Raw genomic sequence first — 27849 nt, forward strand, 5'->3', positions numbered from 1 at the left:
ATCTGGACTAATTGCATATGTGACGAGACCGCACGATGGATCCATTGGACACCATTTATTGTGCCACTTACATGCAGTTACCGTTGATAGCAAAGTGGTTACCGACAAGCGTGAACGTGCATCGTTTTCCTTTAAACTCTTGCTCTAAAGGGGAATAAGCAAGCTGCTAGCTTGTTGATGTATAGAATATCCAAGAATAAATTCGAACTTAAATATACAGCTCTAAAGCCGACAGTATATTCACAACATACAGCCTATATTTTTATAGGCCGGTATGTCGATTTTTTATCCGTCGGTACATCGATACATTGTTTCGATGTATCAAGGGACTATAATGATATTTTTTTTTAAATGATGATATATCAGGTTTCTGGTATTTCTTAATATACCAACTATATCAACACTCCTAGTATGCACAAACGTGCACGCATTGCATTGTACAGATTCCGGATATCGGTTTGTGGGAGTGACTTCACCGTCTGTTGCACATGGTCCATTCAGTACAGGGAAGATTGATGTTGTTCGTGGATGGCGCTGGAGTTGTTGTCCGATGATGTCCCCCATGTCCTCGATTGGAGACAGATCTGATGATCTAGCAGACCAAGGCGACACGCCAACACTCCAGTGAGCATGTTAGGTTACAATAGCGGTACGTGGGCGAGCATTATCTTGTTGGAGAACAGTCCGTGGAATGCTGTTCATAAATGCCAGCCCAACAGGTTGAATCGCCAGACCGTCAAGGAGCGTGGAATAACCACGCGAGTGTTCCTGCTGCCACATGAAATCGCACCTCAGACCATAAGTCCAGGTGGGCCACCAACCCGCCCCATTCTAATCAGCACACGGCCATCACTGACACCGTGGCAGAACCAGCTATCATCAGAAAACACAACATACCTTAACCAGACCTCCAATGAACTGTCTTTTGACATCTCTGAAGTCGCAAATGACGGTGGTTTGGGTTAATTGGAATGCGCGCTATAGGACATCTGGATCAGAGATGCCCTTGGAGTAACCGATTTGTAACAGTTCGTTGTACCAATGCGGTGCCAAATGTTGCTCAAATTGCTGTTACAGATGCAATGCAAAGCCCCAGAGCAGTACGCCGAACACGATGACCTGCCCTTTAGATAATTCCACGTTGCCGTCCGGAGCCCCGTCTTCTTGAGACCGTTCATTCTCGCGACTACTCCACCAGCAAACATGTGCATTGGCTACATTCCTGTCAGGTCTGTCTGCAAAATCGCAAAAAGGAACATCAATCTTCTCGTATTCCTATTACATTGCCTCATTCGAACACAGTGAAGTACTGATAATGGTGTCTTTGTCACCTTCAAGGCATTCTTGACTAACATCAACTCACCACGCCCAGTGTGAAAGGTGACTAAGGCTCACGGCCGTTACAGCGTGTAATTGAAGCAAACCTGATTTGCATCCAAAAAGTGGCCCTAACAGCACCATTGGTATGCAACCAGCTTTCTTTTATGATCACGATTTCTACTTGGTGTTGTGATTTTTTCTCCCGTCAATGTACAAACGGTTAAGCGACGTTTCGGTAGTACTACAACAGCTTTCTGCAGGGCAAAATTGGTTCCCCAGATGGAAAGGTGCCCCTTTTAACTGCAAACATTCGGTGCCAATACGCCAAATTTGTTGAACTTTATTGATCTTAGAGTATAATAGCTCAGTCATGACGAGAGGGAGAGGGAGGAAGGGTGGCTATTCGTGGACCATCGGGCTTGTCGATGATTGGAGACAGTCTGCATATAAATACTTCGATTCTGGTGGGCATATTTTCTTTCTAGTGTGCGCGGAAATATACCGGGTGTTCCTGTATATCTGTTTCTATAGCCTGTTGCGTCCGCTTGCTGCCAATCAGACTGTGATAAACGACAGACAGAGCACAAGTCGTTAGCGGTCATCCTTTTTTTTTAGGTATTGGTTTATAATTTTACGCGTATTTCCATACTTTGCCCGTTTTTTTTTCCTCTGAGTCTTCGTTATACTCATATGCGACGTCGCAACCTAAATAATTAAGGTGTTTCACCCGATCTATTGTAAACCAAAATGTTTGTCCATATAGGATGTTTTCCACTAAAAGACAATGCTCTTTTCTTTTCTGAAATAGTGAAATGGTACTTTTCACAAATCTTACCTAGTAAATTTATTGCCTAAAGTTCCTGGCAGATTAAAAGTGTGTGCTGGACCGAGACTCGAAGTCGATACCTTGGACTTTCGCAGTCAAGTGCACTACTTACTGAGCTACTCATACACGGCCCACGATCCGTCATCGCAGCTTTACTTTCACCAGTATGTCATATTCCATGCTTCAAACCAAAAAGCAGAGGTCCCAGGTTTGAGTCTCGAGCCGGCACAAAGTTTTAATAATCCAGGAAGTTTCGTATCAGTGCCCACTGCGATGCAGTGTGGAAATTTAATTCAGAAATGTACTCCCCTATGTAGGTCATCTTCATTCTCTCCCCGCAACGTAGCGTCGTCTGCATATAAAGGCAGTTAACGATGGAATTTCTGTTAATCTTAATTCCCGCGTAAAAAAATCTCTTTCCATTTCCCAATTGCTTCACGTAAGTAAATGTTGGAAAGTGTGGGCTAAATGCTGAACCCTTGTGTAACTCGTTCGTTAATACCTATGGGCTGTGATAGAGTACCATTTTTATTTGAAATTACTGACTCGTGTTTGAACAGACGTCTTAAAACGATTGTTAGGTTTTGTGGATATCCTCTTTTCCTCATAATTCCACACAAAATAAGTGAAGGCTAAATGGGTTACCCTATCACTTTTTCTCTGTTTTTATGTTATTTGTTTAACTGTTAATATAGCATATGTTGTCGACCTTTCCCTTGGAAATCCCATCCGTTCTTCACCCAATAAACCTTCAACCTCTTCATCTCTATTCTTGCGTAAACTTCATATGCAGACTCCAGTTCGCTCATTCTTCTATAGTTCTCGCATTGTGGCGGTCTCCTTTTCCAATAGTGATATATTAACTTTGCTTTGGCCATGCTTCTGAAATAACAGCATTCATCCAGCAAATATTAAATAAATTTACTAATCTCTTTTGTGGTAACGTGCCTATATATTTTAGCAGTTCAGCGTTTATGTAATTCTTACCAGTAGCTTTTCTGTTCTTTGGGGAGTTGAGGGCTTTTCTTAATTCAGCAACATGTAAATCGTCCATACATCCAATTCGTCATCTTTGTGAAGCATGTTTCTTCATAACAAAAGCTCTTTGCTGGTAGGATGTTCCTTATTTGAGCAACTTCTTTTTCCGTTTGATTGATCATTTCCATTTTTTTATAAGTTATCGTTTACGTTCCGTGAATATCCCTTTCTATTTCGCATCTAAACTTACCCCAGATTCCTTGAAGACGTTTCAGTGATCGATCTGCTACATTCTTCTCTTCTTTGTAAATTTGATAATTATACACTACTCGTTCATTGAGATACTTAAGAAAAGCATCTTAATTTTTCTTTATAACTTTATCTGCTTCTGGTGTCAAAATTTTAACAGTTTCTTCCCTCTTATCTTTTACTTTTTTCCCAAAGACCTTTCCTGCTGTATTTTTTATAATCCAGTTTCTATTATCTTACAATTCATTCTCTGTTTCGTCAGGTTCACCTTTCTGCCCTGGTTCTTGATTAAGTCTTCTTTGGTGCAGATCGTGTATACTGTGTTCATTTAGCAGATATACTGCGTGGTTCTCTTGTTTCATCTTTTATTTTGTCAATTTGTTGTTCTTTCTCCATTTGGTCTTCATATCTATTTGAGATGTCACCAAGAAATAGTCAGAAGCTATGTCATCTACCCTGTACACTCGGTACATTCTTGACTCTCGTGTTTTCCCTTATGGGTTTTCATTAATCATCATTTAGCCAATAAGAACTAATCATATGTTTTTATGACATCTTTTTCGAGGGGTAAGTTTTGGAAATCTTTAGTTTTTTAAAAGAAACAAAATGTCTAAGGAATCTTCCATTTTTATTTACATTTATTCTCCCATTGTTCCCATAATTTTGGGATAGGTTAACTGCATTTAAATCTATTTTCAGTATTATTTGACGTTTATTGTTATACTTGTCCAAAACTGACAGCAGTCTGTCGTAGAACTCTATAGACTATTTTGCCATGCGAAGGTACGGAAACTGCAGTCATAGTTGAGTTTTGCCCCTTGTCAATGACGGTTAAAACTGTCTTTCATTTATATAACTATACCCCTTAATACTCTTTTCCCATCTTTTATGTATGTAAATGTCAACCCCTCAGCTGGCTCTCCCCTGGCTCTGCATTCCGCTTTAAAAAATCAAATATTCTCCTACATATTTGTTAACCTGTAAGTTTTTCGTTGTTATATATATATATATATATATATATATATATATATATACTGTGTCTTGGCTTTTTTAAAAATTTCTGGCAGCTCTTCTCTGTTTGGTTATCTTCTGACATTCCATGTTGGTACCTTAGTTGTATTAGCAATCAATCTATTCCTAAGCTTTATCATCGCTGGGTGTTGGGTACTAGTAGTAATTCAGAAAATTCACATGTCCGCCCTCTGAGAGGTGCACATTTATAGCTTTCGACGTGCATGGTTTTATTTACAAGGTTTAGTCTCGCCAGGGACGCTGGCTTCCCTGCTTCTGAGAGACCTCACCACCTTCTATTTATAATTGGAGATGACAGGAAAAAGTACATGACTAGAAGAGTCTTAGGACCTTTAGGCATTTGTAGGATAGAGTTGTTTTCTCCCATTCTGTCTATCCGGATTGGGTAACCTTTCTGGCAGCTAAGCTACCGCCGGCATAAGCCTCCAGATGCAGAGCACATACAATATTGGGTTAGGGTAGTGTCCCCAAAGGGGGCCCTCAATTCTTCTTTGATATTATTAATATCACTTACCCGATAGGTATGGCTCTCGACGTATGCAGAAAAGAATATTCCTGAGCTGGATGATAGTGGTTCTCTGCATGCAGGTACCTAATGTGTGAGTTGGCTTCCGTTACACTTTGTGCCCAGACTGCCATCGGCAGCTCTATATATCTCGACGTTCAAATTGATAATATGCCATCATTTTCGGTTCTGTGTGTGGGCTGTATATTCATATGCAGGCTGTGTAAGTGTCGAAGGAAGTTACCCAACTCCACGTACCTGTGTGGACTAGTAACGAATGTATCTACATACTGGAACCAACAACAGACGCGTAACGGTGCAGAAGCTAGGGTCGTTTGTTCTAAAGCTTCCATTAAGATGTCCACAGCTATTTGGGAGAGACGGGAGCCCAATGCCAATCAAGCTAGTTGCTCGTAATATATTCAACACCAGATGAATTACGTTGATGACAGGCATAATCTCAGGATGAGATTTTCACTCTGCAGCGGAGTGTGGGCTGATATGAAACTTCCTGGCAGATTGAAACTGTGTGCCGGACGGAGACTCGAAATAGGGACCTTTGCCTTTCGCCGGCAAGTGCTCTACCATCTGAGCTACCCCGTCCTCACAGCTTTACTTCTGCCAGTACCTCGTTTCCTACTTTCCAAACTTTACAGAAGCTCTCCTACGAACTTAGCAGAACTAGCACTAATGAAAGAAAGGATATTGCGGAGATATGGCTTAGCCACAGCCTAGGGGATGTTTCCAGAATGAGATTTTCACTCTACAGCGGAGTGTGCGCTGATATGAAACTTCCTGGCAGATTGAAACTGTGTGCAATATCCTTTCTTTCAGGAGTGCTAGTTCTGCGAGGTTCGCAGGAGAGTTTCTGTAAAGTTTGGAAAGTAGGAGACGAGGTACTGCAGAAGTAAAGTAGTGAGGACGGGGCGTGAGTCGTGCTTGGGTAGCTCAGATGGTAGAGCACTTGCCCGCGAAAGGCAAAGGTCCCTAGTTCGAGTCTCGGTCCGGCACACAGTTTAAATCTGCCAGGAAGTTTCAGACATAAAATCATCAAATCACAGATATGAAGAGGGATCTGCATCTGCAGGATGCGAATTGCCTCCTTTATAGGTACGTTATTGAAGAGATTCTTGATGTCAAAACTAATCATAATGTCAGTTGACTCTATCCGCTGTTCCTGAATCAGTTGCACAAATTTGGAAGAATTCTTCTCGTAAGATTCTGTTTGTCCCACAAGGTGTCACAATATAGGTGCCAGATAGTCTACTATATAATAAGTAGGTGAGTCGATTCTGTACACCATAGCCTTCAGTGGATAACCCTCCTTCTGGAGTTTAGGCACTCCATAAATTATAGGAGGTGCAGGGACTTTGTTGATGAATATCTGGGCTGTATCAGTATTATTTCCGACATCCCTTACGAGACTGTTTTTTATTCTTGACTATTCTCTACGTTAGATCACTCCTTTGTTCACAGTCGGGGGATCGCTCAGCAGCTTGCCCATTTTCTTTCCATATTCAGAGGTGCCCATCACAACTGCTGCGTTTCCTTTCTCCACGTGTAGGACCATAATATCCTTGTTATTCTTGATCTGTTTTATGGCGTGTCTATCTTCACGTGGTCCTGCATGCGGGCGAAGGAAACGCCACGGTTGTGCTGGACATACCTCCAGACGCATGACGGCGGTGCTCCCGGCGCTCGGGTGTTCGCCTCGGCCGCCCTCTAGCTGGGCCGGTGCCACACCATCAGCTCTGGCGTTGCGCAAAACAGACGTCCCATTCGATACGGCACAATGCAGTTATTCTTGGAATTTGACTTTCGTTTGTCACCGAACGATGTGGTGCAGAGGTTAGGAAACTGGACTCGCATTCGTTTCAAACCTGTGTCCGCCCATCAGGACTTAGGGTTTCTGTGATATCGCTAAACTGCTTTAGGCAAATGCCACAATGGCTCCTTTGGAAAGGCGCGGGCGATATCCTTTCCCATATTACCTTAATCCGAGCTTGTGCTCCGTCTCTAACGATTTCGTTCTCAATGGCTCATTAAACAATAATCTTCTTTCTTCTTTCCATTTTCTTTCATCCGTCACCTTTCCTGTATATGTCCGTGATTACGGCTCGAAGCTCATATCGAAATTGAATCTTCTTTACGAGAATAACTGAGATTAATAACACAGGAAATGTCAAGTATATTCACAAATATGGCTACTGTGATTTCACATATGTGGCTACAGTAATTTTCATTAGATCTGTCATCAAAATGTTATTCATGATATTTCTAAAATGACGACCTTAGTACTGAAATTACATCTAACGTTATATGGAAGCTACCGTTTATCGTATCCTTTGACAGTTTATTGATGCATCTTAGAAGAAAGTTCATCATGTCGATTAAGTGAAAACTTTCTTTATATGAAACAACAAAAGTTCTATAGTTTCTATCTCTTTTTGCGTTTTATAGAGGTACTACCAGATGCGAAAAATCTGAAGACATGATCCAGGTAGGAGGCAGATGAAGTAAGACATTCTGACAAAACATTAAATCTTTAGGCGTGTGGTTACTTGGAGTACAAGTCATGTTATGAAATGGCACAAGACTCTCTACCTAGGGCTGAGCAACCTCTTGCCACTTAATTTGTGTGCGACTGAATCTATTTGACGCTACAATTAGTCTCTTTAGTCATCATCATCATCATCGTCATCGTCGTCGTCGTCGTCATCCTTTCGGAAATTATGCCTTCTGCATGTTTCGGCCTCAATTTATCTTTCGGTCGGTCTTTCTGGATCAGTGCGGTCTGTGTGACAGCACAGTTTCGGAATCCATGTACGGTAATTTTTTTTTCTAAGCGCTCTTCCCTTTTGCTTCTGTATTCATTCATTCCATCCTGTATTGCATATGTTTGTAACTCATTACGTATATCTTGTTTCTTATTTTATCAGAGAATTTGTACCTAAGCAGTGTCCTAAGGAATTTCATTTCTCTGGCTTTTATTTGGCTGTCTCAATGTCCATGTTTCACTGCCATATAGAATGAACGGCACCACCATCATCTTGTACAGCTTTAGCTGTGTTGCATTCTGCGCTGTTTTCAATGTTCCTCGAATAGTTCCGCACTTTGACTGGTATTTTCTAAGTTTATTATTTCTGTTCCTATTGTTATCATAATAGGTGTCACTGAGTAAAAAATCAGAATGTTCAGTCCGTTCCAAAATTCTATAATCTTAAATAATCGTCGTCCATTTTGGATGCTAGTCATATTCTTGACATTTCTTATGTAGTAAACAAAAAAGATGTTGAAGATGATCTTCTGTGTTATGCATAATTATTAAATCATCAGCACATCCAGGTCATTTCGCTCATAATTCTGGGTGGTGCCTGATTCTTCCACCTGTATTAATTACATCATGTGGGCTAAAACACAACCTAGTCTTCTTACTCCTCGATTTACACCAATATTTTCCACTATGCAATTTGATAAATTCAGTCTGAAGCAGACGCCGTTAAACGAACTTTTCATACCGACTATTATGTGTTGATAGTAGTCCAATTCTATTTCTACTAACACATCTAGAGAGATTTGTTCCCAGGATACGTTTCGTTTCCGTATATGGCACGGCTCCACTCAGCCAATGAGAAAATAGCACACAGTTTCGCGTCACCTAGTTGCTACGTGCCCAGTTCCACGTCACTGAAAATTACATCATCCGCTCCTGCTCTGCCCAAAGTCGGTTACTATTGCACAATCTCATTAAGTCTAATGAATTACGTACGGAACACTGAATATGAAAACTAGTATATACTTCAAGTATATTCCCGAATAGGATGCACGAGTGTAAGTAAGCATTCTCCTTCATGTGTTGCATTTCTGTAGTATTCACTGAACTGATGCCTTCATTTGGCTTTATCTGCCACTGAGCCTTTGTAGTTCTTCATTTCACGCCCCCTCAAATTGTTAAAGCGACATAGTTTTGTAAATTGACCGATTCACTTGTGACACGCTGATATTGTAACCAAGCAGTATTATTACTTTCACGCTTTATGTGAAGCACACAGTTTTACATTTCGGAAGTTTTTTAGCAAACTGACTATCTTTGCACCACTTTTAAAGCTTACCAAGATTTTTCTAATAGTAATTCATTATAGATAACTGAACCATTTCCAAATAACTCGTGGTTTTTACTCATATTAGTAATGGATAACAAGATAGATTCTACCTAAAAATGCTCAATGCAGTCACAACATATCGTTGATATCCTAGATAATCCCCCATTTGTTAAAAAGTATGTGGTTGCTTGATACAAATTCTTCAAGTACAAGTTGTCACGTGGCCAGGTTTACAGAATGCACGCTGGTTCCCTCGGAGTAGATCATTCTTTCTGAGATATCTTACTATATTTGAGCTTAGGATATGTTCTAGGATTCTGCTTTTTATGGACATCAACGAGGTAGGCTGATAATATTGTCAGTCACTTCTTAACCCACCACATAGAAAGGTATGGACTTTGCTCGCTTACAATCATTGAACACGATACCTTGTTAAGAGATGTGAGGTATATTATGGTTAAAGCGGGAGGTAACTTACCTGGGAATTTTCAATGGAATGTGACAAGGATTCGAGCAGTCCTGGAACCTTGTTTAGTGTTAGCAATTTTTAAATTTTTCTGAGCACAACTGACCAGGTATCTACATCACAAAATTTTTTGGTGATGTGAGCACTAAATGGAGCAGTACTGTTCTATGTTTCTTAGTTAAATATCATCCGAAAAATACAGTTAAACATTTCTGGTATTGGTCTGATAGCCTCAACTGCAGCTCCTGAGGCATCCATGGCGTCTTCACACTAATTTTAGTGCCACTGACTGTTTTTACGTGAAATTATTTGGGTTTTGTGATAAATATTTCGATAAGACTCTATTGCGGTCATTGTAGGTTTCACCAAGTTCTGTCTTGACAGCCAAACACGTTTCATCCACCATGTCTCTGTCTACAGTTGAATGATTGCAGTAATCGTTATCTTCTTAGAAGTTTCTTTACAATAACTGTATGTCATTTAGATTGCCTCCCGCCATGAAATTTACTCGGTATGCGTCCATGCAGTGCATAGTCGACTCTCATTTGAAACCTGAGATGCAATTCCTCCATATGCTATTGCCTCTTTGAGATAAGACGCGGCTGCTTTTTCATCTAACATACTGAACATTAAACCTTCCTACTTGTTTTTGCTGCCATTAGTACTTCAGTAATCACTTCTGCTGAAACTGCCTCATGGTCACTGCTGCCTGTTGAAATGTGGAGATCCTCAGAGATGTCACGTCTATTTTTTTCTGTTAGTTCTGTCATATTTTCAGTACGAGTGGGCTTCTGAAATATATCCTTTAGATAATAACGTTACACGTTGTTGTTTGTTGTTGTTGTGGTCTTCAGTCCTGAGACTGGTTCAAAGCATCTCTCCATGCTACTCCATCCTGTGAAAGCTTCTTCATCTCCCAGTACCTACTGCAGCCTACATGCTTCTGAATCTGCTTAGTGTATCCATCTCTTGGTCTCCCTCTGCGATTTTTACGCTCCACGCTGCCCTCCCGTAGTAAATTTGTGATCCCTTGATGACTCAGAACATGTCCTACCAACCGATCCCTTCTTCTAGTCAAGTTGTGCCACAAACTCCTCTTCTCCCCAATTCTATTCAATACCTCATCATTAGTTATGGGATCTATCGGTCTAATCTTCAGCATTCTTCTGTAGCACCATATTTCTAAAGCTTCTATTCTCTTCTTGTATGAACTTTTTATCGTCCATGTTTCACTTCCACGCATGGCTACACTCCATACAAATACTTTCAGAAACGACTTCCTGACACTTACATCAATACTCGATGTTAACAAATATCTCTTCTTCAGAAATGCTTTCCTTGCCATTGCCAGTCTACATTTTATATCCTCTCTACTTCGACCATCATCAGTTATTTTGCTCCCCAAATAGCAAAACTCCTTTACTACTTTAAGTGTCTCATTCCGTAATCTAATTCCCTCAGCATCACACGACTTAATTCGACTACATTCCATTATCCTCGTTTTGCTTTTGTTGATGTTCATCTTATACCCTCCTTTCAAGTCACTGTCCATTCCGTTCAACTGCTCTTCCAAGTCCTTTGCTGTCTCTGACAGAATTACAATGTTATCCGCGAACCTCAAAGTTTTTTTTCTCCATGGATTTTAATACCTACTCCGAACTTTTGTTTCTTTTATTGCTTGCTCAATATACAGATTGAATAGCATCGGGGAGAGGCTACAACCCTGTCTCACTCCCTTCCCAACCACTGCTTTCCTTTCATGTCCCTCGACTCTTACAACTGCCATCTGATTTCTGTACAAATTGTAAATAGCCTTTCGCTCCCTTTATTTTACCCCTGCCACCTTCAGAATTTGAAAGAGAGTATTCCAATCAACATTGTCAAAAGCTTTCTCTAAGTCTACAAATGCTAGAAACGTAGGTTTGCCTTTCCATAATCTTTCTTCTAAGATAAGTCGCAGTGTCAGTATTGCGTCACGTGTTCCAACATTTCTACGGAATCCAAACTGATCTTCCCCGAGGTCGGCTTCTTCCAGTTTTGCCATTCGTCTGTAAGGAACTGGCGTTAGTATTTTGCAGCTGTGACTTATTAAACTGATAGCGGTAATTTTCATATCTGTCAACACCTGCTTTCTTTAGTATTTCGCCTGTCTCATACATCTTGCTCACCAGATGGTAGAGTTTAGTCAGGACTGGCTCTCCCAAGGCTGTCAGTAGCTCTCTTGGAATGTTGTCTACTCCCGGGGCCTTGTTTCGACTCAGGTCTTTCAGTGCTCTGTCAAACTCTTCACGCACTATCATATCTCCCATTTCATCTTCATCTACCTCCTCGTCCATTTCCATAATACTGTCCTACACTATGACTTATTAAATTGGCGAAAATAAGCAAGCTGTGACTTTTTAATTACTAGTACAGACAATTTAGAATGCGGAGGTATTTAAGAGTCAACTTTGCTTGAAAAGTGTGTGAAATCTTACACACACTATAATTATAGTTTGCTTGTATTTTCATAGAAATGTTGCACGTTACTATAAGCATGTCAGCTAAGTGTGTCTTAATAAGTTATACAGGCAACGTAGAAGAGAAAATAATGAACTTGAATGCCCATAGAACCTGCAATTGTGTTATAACTTTCGAACTTTGGTTGTTAACGATTGCTGCGTCCAAAAAGCTATTATCGTAGTGCCAGTACGTAAGCTGTGTGCCTTTTAATAAGTAATACAGATAATATTGGTGTGAGAATATTTCAGTTGAACGCTCATTGCGCTTGCAGGATATGTGAAATTTTATATTTAAAGGAAGTTTAATTTTGATCGAATGTTCGTAGGAATCTGTAATTATGCTTGATAGTTATGATTATCAGCCTGCATAAATGTTTTTATGGTCGATAAATGATAAATAGTTTTATTAAAAATTTTCGTATTCGAGATATCGAGTCTGTCACCATCTTTGGGGATGTTACTAGTCTATCACTGTCTTTGGTCATCCCATGAGTTTGTATAAAAAAGCATGACATTCTGCATTATGTCATAGAAGCCAGGGTACTAAAGGCGTAATTTGCCTCTAAGTTCATGAAAAAATTGTACTCAAGGCTTAAATACACTGTAAAAAAATAAAAATAAATGCACTGCGAAGGAAGTGTCGAATGGAACGGCAATCAGTGGATGAGATGTTCATGTACGTACAAACAAATGATTTATTTCAGGAAAAGTCGATTATTTGTTTAAGAGAAAGAGTGTCACAAACTGAGCAAATCATTAACGCGGAGGCCCACTTCTGCTACTTAAGCAATCAGTTATACAGCTTGGAACTGATTGATAGAGTTACCCTGGTGGATATCGTGCCATATTCTGTCCAATTGCCGCTTTAAATCATCAAATTTCCTAGCTAGCTGGAGGGCCTTGCAATAATACTGCAACGTCTTAAGTTGGGGAGAGATTTGGTGACCTTGCTAGCCATGGTCAGCAACGAGATTAGATTCCTGGTCAGCCTTCACCATTGATTTATTTCAATGCCTGTAGGCGTCTGAAGTCTTAATTTCACTTAATCATGCATTCTACACGGCTGCTACATCACCAATAGTGTCTGAAGTGTCAGCCATGTCTGACAGAGCAGAAATCTAATATCTGTATGCAAGATATAGGCTGAAAAAGCCTCTAAGGGGCTCGTGGAATTAGTGTGGTTCTGAGAGACAACCCATTTTGTGTCAGGCGTCCACCCCCACTGCTTTGTATGCAAGTAGTTTGCCATCCACTGCTGCAACTGTTGGAAAACTGATTGTGTGTTGTTGAGTTAATGCCTCAGTGGGAGGTGTGAAAGCCGCGTTTGGTGATGGCTTGGAGTCTGATGCCAAGTACTGCTTGTATCTCAGTTTGTTGAGTTTTATGGAAAGGTGGTTACTACCATAAATGGGACGCAGAACTATCTCAGTAACAGCTCTTATTTTCTTTGGATGGGCTGGAGGGTCAGTGAATTTAATAATACATGATTCGATATCCGGATTTTTGGATAGGATCTGAAAAATTTTCCTTTGCCATGGTTGAACAGTGCGGATGTAAGAGTCGCACCCACTCATTGCATGGAAGAGGAACATATGATTTTCAATAATCTTCTCCACTGCACTTCCACGATTGTAAAGGAAGTGAGGGTTGTATCTGTCCAGGACTTTAGGAAATATATACCGGGGGAATTTTGCAGAGACATCATTACGACCAGAAGGTAAAAATCTTCGCCCAGAATTGAGACACTCTTGGCGGCCGCAGGAAGGGATTCTGACATTCGCGCTATCAGTCTGTCTCCATCATCAACTGTATGCTTGGAGATGATTTCACTTTCACTGCATTTTGTCATAGGTATGGTGATCAAACGAACTTGTATTCGCATTTGGTAGAAAATTTACTTGCATAACTATTGATGGCAAGGTGCTGCTAAATTGTATCTTCACAGACTCGATTTTGGACTAACTCACGAAGCTCTCGATGAACGTGATGGTCTTTTGGCCATTTGGGTACCCACTGAACACAGGTGTCGCACCTTGATTGTACTTACTTCGTTCATAATCTATATATGAGTCGCAAACTTATTCGGAGATATGCCCCCTCCACCATACGAAGCTGTGAAAAAAAATCCTATCAACCATGTATACTGTACTGCTTGGTTCCAGAGCAGTGGGGGTGGAAATTGAAAAAAAAATGGTTGGTTCCCAACACCACACTGAAATTTGGTTTCTTCCGTTTACATTTTGCAAATACAATAAGATTAGCAAGATCGGTGTGGATAGAGGTGAATAGGACTGTACCTCACGAAACTGTGCCGGCAGTGTGAAGGGTCGTGCTCAAACATAGACGGCAACTGTGATACAGAAGACGAAGATGACCTGGACGAGCCGCTTGCAGTACACCTGCTTGAAGAAACTGAGAAGACAGAAAGTATGAATTTTTACTATTTTTTGCTGCATTATGCATGTTTACTAATGGGTTTTTCTGTGTTATAACATCAACATTTCAGTTACAGTTTTTTTTTTCAGTTGGGGGACGGGAACAACTCACTGTTCAGCTTCGACCTTCCACAGCCACTGACGCTTTGTCTGGACCTTTCACTGTCCAACATCCTTCCCTTGAACCTGGCGTGCGCCATGAACAGCCAAACGGAGAGGAGTAAATAAAACTGTACACACGACCTCAGAACAAGTATATTTTCATACATCGATAATTCACTATAGCACTCATCTGTATTTATCCGTATTCTGCCGCTAAATTCCTTCTTCCTTTTCCAGATGGAGAACAATGCCTGGGCTCGACATTTGCACATTTCATGAGACATGCTCATTACCACATCGCATAAAGATTTCATATTCAATTCTCATTTGGGTGTCATGTGCTAAATATAATTTGTTAATGTTTTCATCATGTATGCTTACCCATCAATTCTTTTCAAACAACCGCTTTTAATCGTAGTGCGTCCAAAGTATAGCGCCGATGAGTGATGGACATGTGGGAGAGATCGTTTGGCTCTAAGGCACAAAAGGCATTTTCCGTAATTTTCGCTATTCTCCCTCTCTCCTGGAGGAGGAAACCATCGACTGCGAGAGTGTGGCCACATCACCTTTACGAGTCTGCTACCACTGGCAAGGCTCCTGCCAAAAGACCCGGTGCTTGCGTAACACGATCAGTGTGCGTCAAGAGTAATGGGCAACACCAATGTTTCAATTCTATCTCCTGAGGTGTTACTGGGGAGCAAGCCCATTACTGAAGCAGCTGGTTTTTGTTATTACATGTTCAAACTTTACTTTGTGTATTTGGCGCAGCACTATGAGATCTAATAAATCATGTCCATTTTAGAAATAATGTTCAATTTCCCACTGCCTTGTCCTTTCACTCCTCAAGCAACCACTGACGGCTGCACATGTATCAGATGAGCCAATGAGAGAGGGAGGATGTAAATTTGTCACTAGAGATATGAAACTTCGAGCTATCGAGAGGGAAACTGAAGCCTGTGACTATTATGGCAAATTTCAGTGTAAACGGTAGGAGTTCACTTCCAATCAGATTTCCTTTTCGACCACCGGGTACACCCACAGATGTAATCGAAAACTTTAGGAAATCACTTATGCGTGAGTACGTGTGGTTCATAATTGTACATCAGTAAGTGGAAGAGACTGTAAACAACTAACAATCCAGTGTGATGATTAGAATTCTGTTAGCGGTGAGCGTGATTAGACATCATATCTAACGTGCTTGAAGGGAAAGCAGAAAGGTGGAAGGAGTATATAAACAGTCTGTACAGGGGCGATGTTCTTGACGACAGTATTATGGAAATGGACGAGGAGGTAGATGAAGATGAAATGGGAGATATGATAGTGCGTGAAGAGTTTGACAGAGCACTGAAAGACCTGAGTCGAAACAAGGCCCCGGGAGTAGACAACATTCCAAGAGAGCTATTGACAGCCTTGGGAGAGCCAGTTCTGACTAAACTCTACCATCTGGTGAGCAAGATGTATGAGACAGGTGAAATACCCAAAGAAAGCAGGTGTTGACAGATGTGAAAATTACCGAACTACTAGCTGAGTACTTCTACTAAATTAATCTATATATGTTAAAACTGGCAACATATGAGCACTACTGCAGATGTAAATTACAGCATAAAATGCATGAATATTACTCACAGGTCTAAAAATCAGCGAGAGCTCAATATTTCTACCGCAGGCTTTCCAAGTAAATTAAATATCCCCATACTTAAATTGTCTGTGTTACTTATGAAAATGCACCCAGACAGCGTATTAGCCGTTCTGATAAAAACAGTATTTTAAGCAGCTCTTGTAAAAGAGGGAAGTTCAATTGCAGAACATCGTATTCTCCAAATAGTTCAAATGACTCTGAGCACTATGGACTTAACATCTGAGGTCATCAGTCTCCTAGAACCTAGTACTTCCTAAAAATAACTAACCTAAGGACATCACACACATCCGTGCCCGAGGCAGGATTGAATCTGCGACCGTCGCGGCCGCGCGGTTCCAGACTGAAGCGCCTAGAACTGCTCGGCCACAATGGCCGACCATCGTATTCTGGTGACCGCAGTGAACTCTTCGTAGGGAGAGTACATTCATGGTAATAGGAAGTAGGTGTGCCATAGAAGGAGGAAGAATACGCAAGTGTGAACACCTAAGTCGGCTTGTATTGAAGAAAAGAATGACAGTCATCTAAAAACAGTAAATTATTTTTCACACTTGATAAATTAGAAAAATGTATATTAACAAACGACTTCCTGTATCCAAAGTAGGCATTAACGCGGAATCTATTACTAAAATTATGCTGTTATACAGCTATAACAGGATTCTATCCCACAACACATGAAGAAATGAAAAGTGTACATTTAATGGATAGGGTAATGTCTCTGCAAGGAAAAAATAACTCTCATATCTTCTTGGAACACAATTTTACACAGGTGAGCATTGTCGGTAGCCCTCTCAGTCACGTGCCGTTCATTATGACGAAGCACTTGCTGCTTTCAGGTTAACAATTGTTACAGCTTCTTGAAAGTTTGGAGGAAGTTCGTTATTTGCTGCATGCTTTGTTGTAATAACCGCGTCTTTGTTCCGATGTACAGCGTCAACAAAATCGCTAACCTTCTCAACAACCACAAACAAATGCTTGAGAAATCAATGGCATATTCAGCCCATGGGTCGCCATTTTCTTCCCAAAGTCTCAGTCCTCCTCCACTGTCGAAATACACAATTTGATGTTCATCACCAGTATAAACGAATCCTGCTTCACAGAATTTCTTTCGATGCTGTTTAATAGCTAAGGATGAATCACTGAAGGATGATAGCTCCGTCTCACATATATTCTGGATTCAGGATGAGCTAAATTTATGTTTCGCACATCATCGCTTAAATGCACAATGGTGTTGGTTCAGGAGAGGAATGCAGAAGTATTTCCATTCTAGATGAGGATGTACTCAAAATTATGTGCTGAATAGCATGTCGGAGAAATGGTCACAGTATTCTATATTCGGTTTCAGATTACCTATTCGGAAAAATACGACATGATTGGAGATTGTGTCACTGAGCATGTGCAGGCATCAGAAAGACTGATCAGGATGTCGACTAAGCAAGTTCAGACTTATCATAGCAAGCTGCAACAAGAAAAAGCAAATTGAGACTTGTAAAGTCAGCACTGTTTCCAACAGCGCAGTGTGGTCCAACTATTTGAGGGGATAACTATAGACCTTCTGTAATATGTTGTTGCCTAGGAATTTACTGTGGTGTGCAAATCAGACAGACGTCGATGAGACAGATGTGCAAACATTGTGGTTAATAGTATTCGTCACCTGAGTCACCAGGGGAAAGGATTTCCAGAAATTTCTTACCTCAGCGAGAGGGAATTCCTCTGGAATTTCTTATCTCCACCAGTTTCCATGTGCTTGTCAAAAAACCAATAATCCTTCTTCTCTTCACTGTTTCCAAAGAACTTGTTCTTGAAAGCTGTTTGCCCTCATATAATGTCCACCAAAGCAAACTCTTTGATGAGGCATGCTGTGTTAAACTTTATGTCAACAAAAATTAATTAAAGTGAACTGGATCGAAACATCAATTGTTATGAGTATTATCGCACATAATTCTAGGATTTTGGAGAGACAATGACTCCATCAAGGTGATGGATGTGTTGTGACATGAACTGTGTTTGGAATAATAATCTTGCCCACCCTGTCATCACAGTCTAACATAACAGTCGCGACACTTCGCCTCGATTTTGTTGCCTACAGCGCCAGCAGCGCCCCAAGCGGCCGGTAGGTTGAACTGTGACTTCGGCGCGATCGTGAAAGCGAATAGTGATTGTTTAATTTGATTTATACAATGGTTTTTACCATCGGGAGCGTTTGTAGCGCAACAAATTGCAGCAACAACAGGAAGAAGACACAACAGCTACCGTTTTTTAGGTGTCCTAAGGATCCTGATGGATATATACGATCATGCTACTAAACTGTACCTGTACAATAATATATTATGCTTACGAAGCGTCTGACGTTCGCCTTACCCGCCGCTTTGAGCGCTAGTGTCGCTCCATCTGTCAAAAGGCAACAACTTTCACAGCAGTGAGTGTCGCGACTGTTATGTTAGACTGTGCTGTCGTTCAAGATGGGGAGAGTGCAACATTCATCTATTTTTTTCTTTAACTTTTTTGGGCGTGAAATAAGTAACCGTGTATGCAATTACAAAATGTAATAGTCAGCCAACCGGTTGCACACAATATATTTTTAGAAAACATTAACCAGGTTTAGATAGTTCTAAGAATTTCATGATTTTCGATTTTTTCCCTACATTAGCGTCACAATGTCGATTTCTCCTATCCAACTGTCATTGCCAGTTTTTGTTTTATTTAAAACTACTTGTAGAAAGGCTGATTTACTGTTTTTGCAGACTTTCACATCGTCTATTATCTGGGTACTATATGATAGTAGTGTATACATACAACCAAGTAACTTTGCTTTTAACGCAGATGTTTATAAGCTTGCCGTTTTGTTGCTAGATGGCACTACTAATCCTCATGTCCATGTCATGGCAGTGCCGGCTTACATGCCGTTTAGCCTGATGCATCTTTCGCTGTGTCTGTGTTGGTCTTAACCGGCTACAGCAGTTAACTTGTGCCACGAGTTGCAACCATGGTTTTATCATTCTGTGATAACTGTCTGTCTTTTTTAATTATGATTTTTATTCTTGACTAGAACAGTCTCTTAGGAGGCGTGAAACGGTGAGGAAATAATCTCCTTCTTCTCTATTTATTGTACACATACGATCATTGACACAAATATAGATTAGATAGGTTTGGATGAAAATGAAAGGAGAATACTACGTAACAGAGCAACGCCATGTAATCAATTACTCGTGCCAAGTGAAAGCGCCCTTCTGTAATATGTTTAGGCTTCACTTGAGAGTAATGGGTGTATTGACAGTACTGGTAGCGACACATGTATACTAGAACAGATAACGTAAAAGAAAGTTTAAGATGGCTCTGAGCACTATGGGACTCAACTGCTGAGGTCATTAGTCCCCTAGAACTAGTTAAACCTAACTAACCTAAGGACATCACACACATCCATGCCCGAGGCAGGATTCGAACCTGCGACCGTAGCGGTCTTGCGGTTCCAGACTGCAGCGCCTTTAACCGCACGGCCACTTCGGCCGGCGAAAGTTTAAGAGACAGGGTAATTACGGAGTAATGTTTTCCACAGGTAGCGAACGATAACTTCACAATACACCAGAAGAAAACAACAGGTCATAAATCACCTGTTAGATTGCTTAACCCTTTCGTGAGCCATGGGAAACATGCGTCCCACTACAATGAACTCGCTCCTAGTCCAGTGGGATTCACAGTTCCCACCTCTGTACGGTGCTATCGCCTAGTGAACAGTATAGGGTACTACTTCGAATCGGAAGTTCCCGCCGTTTTTGCTGTACCTTCGCGCAGAGGCATTTTATAGCTGAGTGTTGCTCTGTAGAGGAGCCTTTCAGTGCTGTTTGCGTGACATTTTGTGATTTTTTCCTCAAAGCTATAGTACAAGGTAGTTACTTTTGACTTATCCAAATTCATGAAGGAAAACGTAAATTTGGAACGAGGAGAATTCCAGTTTGAAACAAAAGGAGCCATTTCTGCAGTAAAATGGATGGATAACCGTCCAGTCACTTTCCTGTCCTCAATTCATGACCCATGAGAAACAGCCACAGTGAAAAGGAAAAACAAGGATGGTACTAGTACAGAGATTTCTTGTCCTGAAGTTGTGGCAGAGTACAACAAAATAATGCGTGGTGTCGATAAGTTTGATCAATTACGAGAAAGGTATTCTATTGGCAGACGTTCTGTAAAATGGTGGCACAGAATATTTTATTTCCTGGTGGGCGTTGCTGCAGTGAACAGTTTTATCCTGTGGAAAATAGGTAAAAGAGATCATGCTTGATCAGCTCACATACGCGATCCATCTAGCCAGACAGTTGACCGCTGGCTTCTCATACCAAAAAAGGCGTGGAGAAAAACCTATCTTTCTGGCCAAAAGAGGTAAAGTACCTGAGGATTTTCGTCATGTGGCTGTAGGGGAGCATCAACCCATTTTAGGAGAAACCTACTGGACTTGCCGTCATTGTAGTACAAAAGCTGTGGAGAAGAGCACTCGCTGTGTTTGTACATATGGTCAAATACCACTTTGCATAGTCCCATGTTTCAAAAAATTTCATGACAAGTAATTGTGAACAATCACTGCAACAAGAGAAGTAAATTTATTAATTAAATATGACATATATTGAAAAAGTCGTTTTTGTCATTTAACCCGAAGGAAGGGATGTGGGAAGAATACTTCCCACCTTGTTGTGTGACCTCACTTTCACAGTTGGAGGAAATCTGATATTCTGTATGATAAATATATCTATCTGTTAAAGGGCTCCGGAAAGGCTCAAAATCATGAAAAGTTCAATTTTTACTTTTTTGCGTTTTCTGAATCTGCAGACTATTGCCTTTTAATAGATATATAATTTATTCAATTCCGAAGACTACAACTATTTTTAAATTTTTTTTGAAATGTGTTCTACATGGGCGTGACCCACTGTGGCGCTGTTAAACTGCTGTCAAATGGTGTTATTATTAACGTCCGTGTTCGTCAGGTACATTTTAGTGATGTGAGATAAAGTATGTGTTGTGGCTAACCTGTGATGGTTCAATATATATCGCTGGTGTGATTGTCGATTGTTTCATGTTTATTTACTCTGTCGTTATCTCGAAAATATTCGTAATTAATTCTGTTTCTTGAGTCTCTGTTTTGTTCAAGTATAATAATGAGTAAAAGTAAAGTTATTAGAAATCCTCTGAAGGCTTTTAAGAAAAGGAGAAATGTTGGAAAGCCAAAGGTATGTGTTATTACTGTAAACAATAAAGACGATGAAAATCCCCAACGTAGCTTGTGTCCCAAAGAAGAAGACTGTTGGTGTAAATTTAACAAAGGATTGCTAACCGGTGAAGTGTACACTCATAAGCATAGTCTGCCTCATGCAATAATGGAGGTGATAAAACATATTTTCAGAGACTTAGCAGCACCTGGACTGTTGAAAAAGTGTATTCACGGAAAAACTCAAAACCCCAATTAAAGTGTAAATAGTGTTATATGGTCGAGAATCCCCAAGACTGTATTTGTTGGAATAGAAACACTTCACTTTGGTGTGTATGATGCTGTTGCGACTTTCAATGGTGGCAACATTGTAAGGTGCAAGGTATTTAGAAATATGGGAATGAAGATAGGTTCTAACATGGTACGAGCGATGCTTGCTTTAGACAAGGAACGCCTTCGGGCTGCAGACAGGGCTGTAAAGAGTCTAGAAATACAAGCAAGAATAAACAGGAGGAGGAACAAGAGGAAGCTGGAGGAGGAGTTTGCAGAGGATGAAGATAATCCATCCTATGGACCTGGAATGCACTAAAAAGTTAATCCAATCTTTGTCACTCGATTCCCAAAACTTTTATTTTCTCATACTAATTACATGTTTTCTATAGATCTTCCAAACATATTTGTTTCAAACTTTCAGTAAATGTTACACAGTACCTTCTGCATAATTTAACACAGCCTTTTTCCAAAAAACTGTATATTTTTAATATATAAATAAAAAATTGCAAAAAAATGTTGTGAATTTTCATTACAATTGAAAAAAAATCATCTTTAATAACTGAACTAAAATTTTGTAAAATCCCTGTGTTAAGTTGTAGTCCATATTCCAATAAATAATCTGTGAAAAGTTCAACTTCCTACCTCAAATACTTTGTGAGGAAAGATGTAATTTATAAGCATTATTTTAACATTGCAAGTATAGGGTGTTCCAGAGCCCCTTAACTACTATCTACTCTCCATTCATTAAAAAACACTGCTCAACAATTTTGCCCACGAAATGGTTAAAGAAAGAAAACGCTGTCTTCATTCCAATGTTGATATGAGTGATGCAGTGTTTTACTGTGCACGATCGTATTAGAGATGGTACGACCTTGCCTTCTCCGATGTTTCTATTGATTCACGAAGCCATTTTTAGGGGAATCTGCGGTTTAACGCTGAATCTGAACCACAGTATTATCTAATAGCTTAGTATAATTGACTGTATTTTTAGAAGTAAGTAAAATTCTTAAAAGGAAACTGAAATAAACATATTATCGAAGATGTATCGAATAAGACAGTAGGAACAGAAGATAGGCATTGGTGAAACTAAAAATTGAAGAAATAAATATTTTCCTATACTTTTGAGGAAGTACTAAAAAATTTGAGACGCTCTCTGAGAATGGTGCAGAGGATGTTAAGACATAATTTAAAAGAAGCATTGTATGTAAGTACTCAGGTAAGTGGCAGATGCTAAACTAGAACAAACAAGTAAATGCAACTATGTATTATTACATACTATAAAATATTTTATCTCATCTATATCATTTGTAATTTAAGAAATGAACAAAAATTTTGATTCTCAAAATAAGAAAAGGCTAACCATAACAAACCTGCCTTAATGATGATTTACAAACGAAACTCTTTATTTCAGTTCTCTGCAGTTAAATAAAATATAAATGCTAATCTCTTAGGGTATGTAAAATGAAGTCATGTTAGGAAAAGAATACGAACATAACAATAACTGCAATTAATGGCTGCAGCCGTCTGCAGAGAGGTTTGCTTAAGCAAATATGAAAGACTACTGCAGGCACGGCGCTTCTGTACCACTATTACGATCTAATTCCAGGAATCCATAGGTGATACAATGTAAAAGGATAAATATCATGCCTTAAAATTGATGAAAAATACAAGCTTGGGCTGTCCTTCCCAAACGTGCATTTTTCGTAATGTAATTTTCGAACGTCAAATGTTAGTTTATAAGGAAGATTGCACCATACAAATGACGCTTATTCTGAGAACAAAGAGTATGTTCAATTTGTGTAAACACACAGAGATAATTTGACAGTGCAAAAAGACTTTCAACAATAGGGTGGTATTGATTTCTTCCTCTTACTGGGCTGTATAATAATTTTCGTAATCAAGATAAAACCGGTGAGTGTTAGAAGAGTTATCACGTCTTGCTTTGTTCCACGGTCGCCATACAAAAGTATACCCATTATACTAACCTCCTTAGCCGTAGTCTCTGCTTGCAGCGTGTAAGGATAGCTGTCTGAGGAGGACGTGCAGCTCACATGGACGCAGTTCAAGTTATTGATAAGGAAACTAGAGTGCTGATCTTTGTCTCCAAGATTGCAGGTGTTGCTCCACTACACTTTGACAACAGAAAGTCGAAGTTTATTGTGTCTATGAAAGCTAAACTATATAGCATTATCGTGGCGACAGTGCTACTATTGGCATTTCTCACTGGGATTTTCTTGGTGGTTCAATCACGTGGATACGAGGATAGTATTTTAAAATACTCGAAATATTGTCATTTGTCCCTCAGTGGAGCAGCTGTTTTTGTGTTGACAGTTTGTAGCACTACATTAAAGCAGTGTCACGTGGACTATTGGCAAATCAAATTTGTAGCAGTAAAAAAAATTATCTTCAAAGATTATTTGACAGAATATTCAGGTACTAAAACATTTTTTACACCTACAGTTACAGGAACAATTGCCGCCTATGGTTTTTGTTGCGGCATAAGTCTATGGCAGTTTTCAGACAATAATATATGTTTGTTGTTGACACCATTTTTTATCTCAGATTTCATCAAGAACATTGTGGTTTTACAATTTTTAATATTCAATAGTACTACACAGAGACTGTCCGAGCAAATAAATGAGCATTTGTTATGTGTTTCTGGATTACCTAAAGAGGAAGACCTAGACAGCAATATTTCGGCTTCTGTCAACACTGCTGTCGGTAGCTGCACTTTGACTAACCCAAGGAAATCAGTTGAAAAGCATCGCCAGTACAAGCAACCGAGGATGTCTTGGATCCGAAGTTCAGAAGGAACTGTCTACTGCAGCAATCCATTTGCTGGTTCTGCTAGGAAGGAAGTTGGAAAATACGTTCTTTTGAGAAAACTACGATACGCTCACTGCCTCTTTTATGAAATTAGTAGAAGCGTCAACGTAGCCTTCAGCACACAAAATCTAGTGCTGATGGTCTCTTCTTTCGTCTCTATGGTAGTCCTAATGTATGAGATTGTGATAGTTTCCTTCGACATGATATTAACGAGATCAGTGAAGTCTAAGTTCGGAAATTTAGTGATGTGTGTCGCATGGGTTGTGCAAAATACATGGCGAGTGTGTAGCTTAGTCTACAGCAGTGAAGCTGTCGTTCAGGAGGCTAGCCGTACAGAGAATCTGGTCAACAAACTGATGCTGTCACCACTGTCAAGCGACTGCATGTGCTGTTCTGAACTTCAGCTCTTTGCCCAACAGTTGACAAATATTCGCATTAAGTATACTGCAGCTAATCTCTTGTCACTTGACTACAGAATCGTGAAGGCTGTTGTGGGAACCGTAACTACATATATGGTCATACTTATTCAGTTTCGTCTTTCCAATATGTGGGAGCAATAGGGGAACATGAAGATCACTTGCATTGATTCCGCTGTATTGAATATGAAATGAAACTTGTTATTAAAGAATGGCCAAGTTTCGTAGTTTCTAACTTTTGGTGATCGTGTACCACAGCATTATTTGCGTGTTTCGTTTGTAGAGGTAACTGTGAGGTGATGTCAAGAAGCAAATAAATGTATCATCTGTTGTCATCCAGTTGTATCAATTACTTATAGATTGTGCTGCATACATTAGTTACACATTGAACAAAAATCGTGACTAGAAGATGTGCAACGAAGTCCTATACGCAGAAGAAGTACAGGATAGTTGTAAAACGGTCACCATATCATCTGTGAAACTGCAGAGATAATGATTTTACATTAAGTGTCTATCTAATGTAATGTCTGCACAAAATTGTGCATAGGTCACAAGTAATACATATCAGATAAGTTCAGAAACTATCTGGATTATTTCCAGTTTCTACTAAAATATACAAACAATATATATACTTTTTCGCCATAACGAAAACAGCATTTACAGTTTCCATGAAGGACTGGTATAACCTGTCAAGTAAATTATGAATAAATTATACGAATATAGCCTAATGGATTCGTTAGTCTCTACATTAACAGTACATCTGGTAATATCAAGAGCATATGCTTCATGTTAATGTGTAATTGCAACACACAATAAGGCAAAGCTATGACACATGTATTATGTACTGCTTAACGCTATTGATTTGAACACGTTCTTATATATGTTATCGAGCCTGGCTGTTTTATCTCAGTTAAACTCAGAGATACATGCTAATATGTTAATCACTCCACTTCTGTAATAGACACACGAAGAATATTGCACTAGTAATGAGGAACCTATACACATACCTTCAGTAAGTATGGAATATCAAAGAGTTTGCTACAATGGGTTCTTACAGTACACCCATTGAGGTTTGTACAATATCTTATTAACAAAATAAACAGAATTCTTTCTGAAAACAAGTTAATTAGATACAAAATTCATTACAAAAGAAAGCAGGCTCTCTCCTCAAGTGTCCAGCTCGTAAAACAAAAACAGTGAAAATCTTTATCTCATGATGATGACTATCAGTTTCTAGTTAGCATGGCCTACCTGCATACGAATGAGTTCTTCCACTCTGCGAAGCATGCTGTGGCTGAGATCATAAATTTTATGGGTATGGGGTCCCACTCCTCAATGGCAGCTTCTGAGAGGTCCTGAAGATCCTCAGGTGGATTCAGACGCTGTGCAATGGCCACGTTCAACATATCCCATGCATTCTCTATTGGATACATGTCGATGGCCAATGAATTCCGCTGATGTTGCATCTCTAAAGATATCGAGACAATGCTAGAGTACGGTGCGGTCATGCATTGTCTTAGACTAGGGTGAAGTTGTCACCGATTTCACGTATGTAGGGCCTTACAATCGTTTGTAGAACCTCTTGGAGGTACTGTGGACCAGTCATATTGCCATGACAGGAATTAGAATGGTCCGCTGTTGAACGTATCGGCGTTCCTGGTATCGTCTAACACTTCTCCAAACCGTAACACGTCTAGTGTCTGGTCGCAAACCAGTCCTGATCTCTTCAGCAACCATGACATTACTCTTTACTGGAAGGTCCAATGTTGATCAGCAAGAGCCCAGGTCTTTCTGTTACGTCGGATCCGGCGGTTCAGTACAAAACCTCTCATTTGTGTTCCGGAATGAAGACCACCATGGTGGAATCTTTTACACTGTTTGGTCTGAGATACGAATCCCTGTGGCCCAGGACAAGTCATTTCCAATATTTATGGCAATTGATATTGGGCACTTGCGAGCCGACAGTTGAAGGAAACGGCCTTGTATTGGCGTTGTCATACGAGGGCGACCACTGCGAGGCCTATCGTTCACATTTCTCGTCTCTCTGCACTTTCTTCACACGTTACACACATCACTTTCAGTGTCATGTAACTGACCGGTAATATCTTGCTGTGTATGACCTGCTGAAAGTAGAGCCACTATCCTGACTCTGTGAAAGTGTTGTATGCCTCTATGTGACCTCTTACTGCAGTGCTGAACACAAACTGAATGAAGCTATTGTTGTTACTGCCCTGCTCGCGGTGTACCGCTGCGGCAGTGGTATGTTTACATGACAGGGAAATGCCCACGAAGCATGCCAGTACTAAAAATCATCCAGTATGTGGGCTCTAACTGGGTAATGCATGATGTGCGTAGGTCAATGAGACCTCTAGTATCGTAGACTACAATTTACCACAGTATTCCAAACTTTGGTTGAGCAGTGCATACAAAGATGTGTGTGTGTGTGTGTGTGTGTATTTACCTTGGTAACAATAACTTATGGAAACTTCATGTATTTTTAACGCATATAGTAAGTTCAATACGCAACAGATCATAAATCGTGAGAAATTTCATACCTTGTATCAACACAACCCACCTATGACATTTACTACCATCAGATTGTGTGTTCATTTAATGTAGTTCAGCAGTTACAGAAACAAAGAAATTCTATTAATTGTAATAGCATGTGACATATATCAAATTATTAAAGCAATAAATAATGCATTATAAGTGAGTCTTTAATGATTGTTACCGTGTAGCACAACCCGTTAATATACCATGTTTTAAGTACCATACCTCATGGACTGGTTCGAGAAAATTTTTCCATACAAGCGACTTATTATTTAGTTCCTTGCTCCTCCACTCCTTCCAAGAGTACATCACACTCTACTTATTGTCAATATAATTTACTGAGAAATGAATATGACCTTCATTGACATCTACCTGAAATATCAACAGACTACTGTCGTAATTCACACTGACATGACTGTAAGTGAGGTGCTCAG

At 39.9% G+C, this 27849-nt stretch overlaps 1 protein-coding gene across 1 annotated transcript; it reads left to right on the plus strand.

Moving 5' to 3' along the window:
* Window positions 1-23674: 23674 nt before the first annotated feature.
* LOC126260477 (uncharacterized) lies at window positions 23675-25009 on the plus strand. The gene has a single exon (XM_049957804.1). It carries the CDS (start codon window positions 23675-23677, stop codon window positions 25007-25009), a length of 1335 nt encoding a protein of 444 aa, XP_049813761.1.
* Window positions 25010-27849: the final 2840 nt, after the last annotated feature.

Source organism: Schistocerca nitens, chromosome 5 (assembly GCF_023898315.1).
Source record: "Schistocerca nitens isolate TAMUIC-IGC-003100 chromosome 5, iqSchNite1.1, whole genome shotgun sequence".
Lineage (NCBI taxonomy): Eukaryota > Metazoa > Arthropoda > Insecta > Orthoptera > Acrididae > Schistocerca > Schistocerca nitens.

Bases quoted from the DNA above. Each gene is read 5' to 3' on its own strand.
- LOC126260477 (XM_049957804.1), top strand. From the start codon at position 23,675: ATGGACGCAGTTCAAGTTATTGATAAGGAAACTAGAGTGCTGATCTTT.